Source organism: Doryrhamphus excisus, linkage group LG9 (assembly GCF_037039965.1).
Source record: "Doryrhamphus excisus strain RoL-2023G ecotype Guam linkage group LG9, RoL_Dexc_Guam_v1.1, whole genome shotgun sequence".
In the NCBI taxonomy this organism is placed as follows: Eukaryota; Metazoa; Chordata; class Actinopteri; order Syngnathiformes; family Syngnathidae; genus Doryrhamphus; species Doryrhamphus excisus.
The window spans coordinates 14,390,979-14,399,858 of record NC_136365.1 but is presented as its reverse complement, the minus strand read 5'-3'; the positions used below and the strand labels follow the sequence as shown (position 1 = coordinate 14,399,858).

At 41.7% G+C, this 8,880-nt stretch overlaps 1 protein-coding gene and 1 non-coding gene across 4 annotated transcripts; one reads left to right on the top strand and one right to left on the bottom strand.

The window, feature by feature from the left end:
* The first annotated feature begins 144 nt into the window (after positions 1-144).
* trnaq-cug (transfer RNA glutamine (anticodon CUG)) lies at positions 145-216 on the top strand. The gene has a single exon. It is a non-coding gene; the product is annotated as a tRNA-Gln (tRNA).
* A 120-nt stretch (positions 217-336) lies between these two features.
* On the bottom strand, positions 337-8,253 carry exosc9 (exosome component 9). Of its 3 annotated transcripts, none has more exons than XM_058091620.2 (12): positions 8,081-8,253; positions 7,856-7,950; positions 7,481-7,600; positions 7,163-7,265; positions 6,956-7,093; positions 5,778-5,860; positions 5,557-5,689; positions 5,028-5,116; positions 4,795-4,941; positions 4,277-4,458; positions 4,136-4,214; positions 337-2,778 (listed from the first exon to the last, which is right to left on the bottom strand). In XM_058091620.2, exons 1-12 carry the CDS (start codon positions 8,144-8,146, stop codon positions 2,700-2,702), a joined length of 1,314 nt encoding a protein of 437 aa, XP_057947603.2. In that variant the 5' UTR covers positions 8,147-8,253; the 3' UTR covers positions 337-2,699. The 3 variants fall into 3 exon arrangements, with proteins under 3 accessions (XP_057947603.2, XP_078649587.1, XP_078649588.1); XM_078793461.1 differs by having other exon boundaries at positions 4,286-4,458; XM_078793462.1 differs by lacking the exon at positions 337-2,778 and having other exon boundaries at positions 4,132-4,214.
* Positions 8,254-8,880: the final 627 nt, after the last annotated feature.

Below are 8,880 nucleotides of genomic sequence, written 5' to 3'. Positions count from 1 at the left end.
GCAGCATTGCCACTGTACTGTAGCTTATAAAGAGCGAGCTTTTATTGTCCATTATTCAACCAACACAATATGACCTGTGGCATATGTACAATATATACTATATTCAACGTGATAGTTACTTAAAAACTGCGTGAACGACACAGCGGTTCCATGGTGTAATGGTTAGCACTCTGGACTCTGAATCCAGCGATCCGAGTTCAAATCTCGGTGGAACCTGAATTTTGTCGTTTTTTACACACGGTACCAGCCAACTAAATTATTTTGTAATCATTTTCGATACTATTTGCTTGAGAGTGTGTTTGTCTTTTGAATTGAACAGACTCCTTTATAAACACAATACCCAATTTATTCAGAACGAGTCATCAGGTGGCTGTTGAATGGTATTATTGCAAGAGCTAATCCATGCATGACATCGACTAACAATATACATATTCAAATACATTTCTTCAAATGTGACTAGAAATGTAGTTCAAAGCTTCCTAAAACACCAAAGCATCACATTCCTGTATTTCACCTCGATCCCACAACTATAAACTGCTGTAATTCAAACGCATCAAAACAGACAATTGAAATTGAACTTTTTTACAGGTAGTGTTGGGCATGTTACTTAAAAAATTAGCTACCAGTGATATCAATGTTTTTTGTTAAACATTCAAATATGTCAAATAATTGTAGTAGTGCTGTTGAGAGATGTTCGATGAGATTCAAATTCCTCACAACAGACATTATGATGTCAATGATGCCAAGTAGTGCCTGTACGGTATAGGCATCCTAAAAACACCAAACACTCAACACACTGCTTCAGACTCACCATTGTTGCATGGAGTTCTCGTGTGTAGCGGTTTGCAGCATGTGAGGGTTGTACCAGATGGGGGTGCGCTACCTTTGAAATCTACCTTTAGTCAATCATCATTACTTATCTACATATACAGACCTAATCAAAATCTTAAAATCAGTTGAAAAATGGCTAGAATATGCACTTTGCACATTACGACGTGAATGAGGTTCTAAGGAGAGCTACAATATGCAAAAGCAAGAAGGGGGAGAGAGACAAAAACATTTGGAACTTGTCATTAAAAAAAACTGGATTAGCTCGTTTTTCGATTGATCAAAAGTTTAAGCCCACAGGCGAAAAAAGCCAAAATCTGCTCAAAATTCGAATTTTCTGTCAGGCATTGACATGGTCATGCCCATGCCCTCCTGGTGGTAAGAGTTTCTCTGCAAGGCCTCTGGCAGCAGGCCAGTAAGACAGCAGTAATGCATTCATTCTACAGGAAACGGCAGGAAAGATCCTGAGCATTACGGAACAAAAAAGTCAAGTGGTAGACCCCCAAAAATGGCACCTGCGCTGAGCCAGAGCATCCAAATGGCTGTCAGTCAATACACAGGGTGGTCCTGCAGTACAATAACCATCAGGCGCCGTCTGTGGGAAAAGGCTTTCAAAAAAACAAATGACAAATCCAAAGACCTTCTCTCCTCTCCTTCAACAAAACTGCCCGTTTACACTTTGCCAGGGAGGATGAAACATGTGACATTGAAAGGAGATCCCACCTGAGATGTTTTCTACCCGGCATAGTGGATCATGATCATGCTTTTTCATTCAGTGGAACACTGGAGCTTCAGGTGGTGCGGGGTTGTCAGATGGCAACCAATTACATGCAGATGTTGCAGCGGGCATCCCTCATGACCGAGGGTCCTGGTCTGTGTGGTAACAGCTGGGTTCTTCACCAGGACAATGCTGCAGTTCCCAATGCCGGCTTGACCGAGGTCTTTTTCAGGGAGAATAACATAACTCTTTTGGACCATGTTCCCCTGATTGACATCCCATAGAGAACATTTGGGGATGGATGGCATCAGTTCCAGATAGTGACGCCATCCTCATCACTTGGAGCAATGTTCCCAACAGGCTCCTGGAAACACTCCACCAACATGCCCAAACCAATGTTTGAGGTGATCAACAAGAATGGTGGAGCTACTCATTACTTTGTTTTGGTTTGAAGAGTTTTTTGTCATTTTTTTAAGCGATGGTCTTAAACTTTGATCAGCTGATACACAGCCTATTGTATCTTGTATTTCATTTTGTATCTCTACTTAATATCCCATTAAGGTCCAAATGTGCAAAAGGTAAATTCTACCTATTTTTCAACTGGTCTTACGATGGGGTCGGGTTATGTCAAGTCTGCCCCCCTTCCCAAAGAACGACAGTTTATGCTCAAATACTAGATTAGAGGTCTACACGGCTGTGCTTTTCCTTGGCCGCACCGCCCCACAGCCGTGGCACGACAGCCACAGCCATCCACAGCCATGGTGAGATTTGAGCGGCCAGCCGTCAGCCAGCCGAACAAGCGCAAAAATTAAATTCCCTCTTTTCAGCTCAAGATTGTATAAATTGTGTGAAAAAGATGATATAAGGAAGGATTATGGTCAATATAGGTGACCTTTCAAGAAACAAATGAGGCTATCAATATTTTTTATATTAGTTTTCCATAGCCGTGGCCATGTTCTTGAGATTTCTTCAGCCCGCCCTGTTAGCCGAGGAGTCCGGCCAGCCGTGGGGCCAGCCGCTCCGTGTAGACCTCTACTAGATAGGACAGCTTGGGTCAGACTAGAGGAACCAAAAACCAATTTAAAGAGAAAATAAAACAGGAAGTAATGTCAAGTTGAAGTCAAGTTGAAGCAGGACTGGGGTCATGAAGAGTTTAAATGTGTCCTTTAATTTTTTGGCGCATTTTCTTTGACGCTGCTGGCCCCTTCTGGTGGGAACTTGAACTTGTACTCCTTCAAGTGAGATAAAGAACTGTCACCTCATCTGCTTCAAATATTTTCTCTTATCATTTTCCATTCTAGTACTCGTGCATATTTTGCAATTGTGATGGCAGGAAAATATATATTTTCTAATATTTACTTTTTATTTGTGTAAAGCAATTTAACGTGGTAATGCAAAATGGGTTCTGGATCAATTCTTATGAGGTTTCTTGGTATTATTAAGATGCTGGAAGCAGACACGCTAATCTGGTGTGTTCACTACCACTTCGGTACCAGAACCATACTCTAAATTGGTTTTTACACTCCTGATAAAAATTTCAAGACCAGTTGAAAACGTGCAGAATTCACATTTTGCACTGTTGGATCTTAAGGAGGTCAAAATGCAAAAAGAGGAAGTGGGAGTAAGACCAAAAAGGTTTTGAGAAAGCAAGCATTAAAAGTGAAATAGGCTGTTAATCGGCTGATCAAAAGACCACAGCATTTCAAAGCCAAAATCATAAAAGCCAAAATCCGTGGATTCAATGTCATCAGGTATACGCACGTTCATGATCTTTTGATGGCAATGGTAAAAAAAACAAAAAACCTTGGACAATGGAGTCAATGGAAACTTTGTCAAATATCCTGAGGGTTATGGAACAAAAAAGTTAAGTGGTAGGCACTGGCGCTGAGCTGGAGGATCCGATTGACGGTCTGTCAAGACACAGGACCATCCTCGGCCCAAATGTAGGTTATTTCTGGTGCCGAGAGCAGTCCAATGACCACCACACAGCGTCTGTGAGAGAAGCCTTTAAGAAGAAAAAAAGAAAGGCCACTTCTCCTTCAACGCCAACAAAATTACTGTTTGGAATTAGCATGAGAACAGTAAATATGGGACATTGAAAGGTGGAAGAAACCTTGGCGGTCCTGATGGCTTCCAACATTACTGGAATGACAAGAGGATCCCACCTGAGTGGAGGCGGTGTATCTGGAACAATGGAGCTTTAAGGTTGTGCAGGGGTGTCAAACAGCAGCTGCTGCATGACTGAAGGCCCTCGTTTGCGTGGTAATGACTGGCTTTTTCAACAGGACATCGCTGCACTTCGAACCTCATTAAGATCCAACTGTGCCAAATGAAATTTCTTGCCATTTTTCAACTGATCCTAAATTGTGATCAGGAGTGTATATGATATAGACAAAGGTTTGACTGTAGTTTATTTAATCTGACTAAACCTGACATTATCAATAGTCCTCTTGTATAGAGAAACCCGTTAGCGGGTCATGAAATGTAATATGGTCTCCCAGGTCCGAGCAGTGGTTGGTGTTCGAGTTTTAGGTGTGAACCGTTTGTACAGTCCAAATCAGATCTGAGAGGGTTCATAGGGTTCCTTACTTATCCTTTGGGTCTGCTGTCTCTGGATCAAGTATGACAACATCTTCCTCCTCACTGTCTGATATTTCAACCACATCTCCTGCAAACACAAATACTCTGTTCAATACGCTTTCACAAGTCGATACAAATGAATCCACTAACCCTTTCCACCTTGCTTGTGTTTGTTTTGCTCCACTTCCATCTTTGTTTCTTTATCATCTTCCTCTTCATCACTATTGATATCTTCTTCCGTGTCGTGTTCGTCTTCCTCTATCCCCCAGCTGTTGGACAAGCCCTGACCTACCTGACCAACACCTGGGACGGGTACCACCAGCGGCTGACTCCTAGTATGGCTTAGTTAAGGTTCCTGCACAGGTTAAAAACGACGGGTTGGTGGACCCATCAAAATATCACATCAATATTAGCGTGACAAAATCTACATTTTTCAAATCTCTCCTTTGTTATTGTCACAAATATGTGTTTATTGTTCACAATGTTACATTGTGATATGGGGGGGTGGGGCATTGCACGAACGAGTAATAGGCATGAATAGTGGCACTGAAGCCATATGATCATATGATATTGTTGCATAGTCTCTTATTGTGTACTTACACCTTGCTAAGCTCGTGACTTTGTTGATAAAAACTATTATTTTGCTTGTGTAGTCAAGTGCAGGATACGTCTGAGGAGTTGCCTCGGCTTTGTGGATGATGTCCTCAGCTCTTTGGGACACATCTGTCATTTCCACTGCAGTCTCATCCTTTTTCAAAGCGGTAATGCGCTCTTGAGGCATCGACTCGGCAAAACCGCACCTGCCGCCTGCTTTCCTGGAAAATATCCATACGGAGTTCTTAGCCATCTCCGACCAACAGCCAGACTGCCACCCTTGAACCACACGTGACGGTGAACTCACCGGGCTGCTTTGTCATTCTCCAGGGCCTTACTGATGAGCTCTGTGATTTCCGACACTTTGACGCTGGCTATTTTACTGCATCTCATGACCTTCAACAGCACAGAAAAATAAAACAATTTCCTTTTTCACGTTCCAACTTTCTGAACAAGGTGTTTTCCCGCCGGCTATTTAGTTTTCATAAATGACTCAAGTCAAGTTCCCAATGTGAGGTACACCAAATATCATAGGAGGTAGGTGAATATGAATCAATGAGAGTAGGAGTACTTCCTTAAAAGGGACAAGACTCATTTGTGAGTGCTCTATGGGGGGTCACAATTCTTGGTTGGTAATTGATCAAATATAAATGTTTTTTCAGCACTCTGTTAAAATAAATTTATTTTTAAAAAGTTATTTACAAGGTTAGGTATGCTTGTATGACATGCGTTGAGATCTGGGGTTCTACGGAAAATAAAATGAAGAGCAATCGTAGGGGAAACATACCACAAATACCATGTCAGAGAGCAAAATGGCAAAAATAGAATCTGCGAACCTGCTCCTTGAGCAACATGATGCCTCCGCTAGACTGAATGGAGCAGATTTCTCTGTGTTTGTTCATGGCAATCATCAGCAAGCCATCCATCACACGCTCCTCCCGTTCACACGGATCTACAAGCAGATAAGTCCTGTGGATAGAAAGCGAATGTTCCGCAAGCAGACATTAACATGGCCTGTTCTTCAAACACATGATTAAGGTTGAAGCTGTGGCCTTACCCTTGTTGGAAGAAGGAGAAGCTGACACAGATGGGCATGTGGTAGATGCTGAGAGGAATGGGATCTCTTTCTTCTGGACTGTACTGAGGGGCAGACACATAATGAGTTGCATCATATTGTCGTGTTGTGTGTGTTACGACCCACTCCCATAAACTTATATAACTTATTACTATTGTGTGTTGGAAAAATCCATAGTTGCATGTCCCTTTTGTTTGTTTTGGTTTACTTTTTATAGTCACCTTTACATGATTTATATGATTCATTGTTTACAACACATTGTGAAACTCTTTTGCCACAGGGACTCGGCATGGCCTAACCAGATAGTCTCGTTTTTTCCCTCCTGAACTTGTAAAAAAAAAAAAAAAAAAAAACAACACTTCCACACGGAATGTGAGGAGACATTTTTTCCACTTTATCATGTCGGACCAGAATACTACATACCACATGTATTTCAGTATGTTCTGTCTGACTAATATTAACTATTCATTCATTCATACCGCTTTTCCTAACAAGGTTCACAGGGGTGCTGGAGCCTATCCCAGCTGTCTTCAGGCGAGGGGCGGGGTACACTCTGGACTGGTCGCCAGCCAATCACAGGGCACATATAGACAAACAACCATTCACACTCACATTCATACCTATGGACAATTTGGAGTCACCAATTAACCTAGCATGTTTTTGGAATGGGGGAGGAAACCGGAGTACCCGGAGAAAACCCACGCATGCACGGGGAGAACATGCAAACTCCACACAGAGATGGCCGAGGGTGGAATCGAACTGTGGTCTTCGATCTGTGAGGTCTGCACGCTAACCACTCGACTGCCGTGCCGCCCAATATTAACTATTTCTTCATTAATTAATTTCTGAACAACCACACTATAGCGAGGGATTACTGTATACAACCAATTATTTTGTTTAAGTAAAAATTCATTTTCGTCTTTGTTACGTATATATTCAGGATGAGACCATTTGAGAACTATAAAACGGACAGTGTTAACTAAGCAATGTACTGGTCTCATTAGTGAGACTCCATTAATAAGACGTCCCAATAAGCCTGTCTCCCCCCCGTTTTGCAACGCCCCTTCAGGCTGTTAGGAGTTGTGTTCTCTTTAGTCTCCATTAATTGTCTAACCAGCAAAGGCGAAAGAAAAAGTGCTCTAGTGTTTTTGCTCACGAACCACAGTGATTTCATCTCCCTGGATGCCAACATCAGGCCGTCTAAAGTGGCAGAGAGCGGCGATGGCAGCTATGCTGGCAGCATCCATCAGGTTCCCATCATGATTCAGCATGTGAACGTCCACCCGAATTTGCCACACCTGATCAAACAAATGTAGCACCGTGACTGTCATGGAAAAGACCTTGTGACCGCATATGTTGGTGTGTACCTTTTCTCCAGACACCACACACAAGGACTCTGTATCAATGCACCTGGAGTTCCTTAAACATCGCTCCAGTTGTCGGTTTAGCTTCACAGACAACTCTGATTGCCTTTGGTGAAAAAAAACTATTAATTCATCTTAATATTTGTATATTACTTTAGTATAACTGCAATAACTTGTGTCTGCTCTATGGAAAAGGTTTCCTTATGTGCTTCATGATGTAATCTGGCACTGTATAGAAGGTACACTTGCACTTCAAGAGTAAACAACAACAACAATAATAATAATAATAAATAATATAATAAGGGTAGAAGAAACACTCACCTGCTCTGTTCAAATGCTGGTGAAGCCATCGGTGACAGCTCAATATTGAAGAACATGATTCCCTCATTTGGCCGGTTGTCCTTGGGAGCCACCAGCTCACAGGACACCTGGGCCATGACCCTGTATCGTGAACCACATTGACAACCATTTCCAAAATTAAATATTGATGCCACAGGTTTAGAATGAAAGACCACCGAATGAGCAGCATGTACAGGAATACAGTTAAAATTTAATATAATAATTCTTGAAACAAAGTGAGGAATGTGAATTGACTTAATTAAAGACAAAATATTACCAATGGGATCTCTTCCAGGAAAAAAACATTCTGAACTTGTTATAATCAGTTGTACTTGTCGTGTCCACTGAGCAGCTCACCTGGTTTTCCCGAGTTCCACGAAGCAGCATCCAAAGTCAGTCCCAAACACGATCTTTATTTTTCTGTAGTCATAGGTCTGCCGTCCATCCAGGCGCTGCAGAAGAGCGTGTAGGAAAACAGGTCGTTAAAGCCACGTGCAAACTTCATGTAGACATTGTTAGATAGTAAACAACAATAAACGTATAGCAAAATAATGTTAATGAAATGTTTCCCTAAAAGTTTACCTTTTTCTCTTCGATGGCTTTAAGCAAGAAATCCCGTTCGCAATTCGACAAAGGTGTCTCCTTCATTCTGCAGGCTTTTCGGCGTATATTGTGGGTTCAAACTCCTACAACATGCCTAAGACAAGCATGCGACCGCCATGATTATTTTTTTGAACTCTAACCCGGAAACGCATGAGACGTCACACTAAAGGCTGTATCTACTTTTCTTTACGGGGTGTACTTCATGGGTATTCATCGGGAAGGGTATCCCAAATATAAAGGAGCGCAGGCCAAAATCAGTACGCTGAACAAAAAAGATCCGCCGTGGCGACTAGGAAAAATCCAAAAGAAACAAACAAAACTTCGTTGTCCACAAATTCCGTTTATTACCCTACCTGTTGGTTTTGTCATGAGTCGTACATGAAACGACATTTTTGAAATTCTGCCACAAGACGAATAAATGCGCTCTAAAACATAAACATATGATCCACGACTGAAAAAACCTACACGTTAATCATTTGCATGTCACTGACGTTAATAAGTAAAACACAAATGTGTGTTAACTATAAAATTTAGCTGGGAATTCTGACATTTCGGGAGTACGCGAAGGCACCATCCATGCTGACCGATATAGGTACACACATAGATTGTATCGTTAGCTTGGTAAGAACTGCACGTGTATCGAATCGATACTCGCCCGATGAACTTTATATTTTTCAGTTTTATTCGGTGTTTATTTTCACAAATATCTGTATGTTTTGCTATGTTGATATTGTTTCATTGTTCATACTGCTTTCTTTTTATTAAAGTCATTGGAGGTA

Coding starts and splice junctions, on each gene's coding strand:
- exosc9 (XM_058091620.2), bottom strand. CDS start 8,146: ATGAAGGAGACACCTTTGTCGAATTGCGAACGGGATTTCTTGCTTAAA. Junction 7,266..7,480: donor CCAGCATTTGAACAGAGCAG/GTGAGTGTTTCT, acceptor TTTTCACCAAAG/GCAATCAGAGTTGTCTGTGA. Junction 2,779..4,135: donor ACAGCAGACCCAAAGGATAA/GTAAGGAACCCT, acceptor TCTCACTTGAAG/GAGTACAAGTTCAAGTTCCC.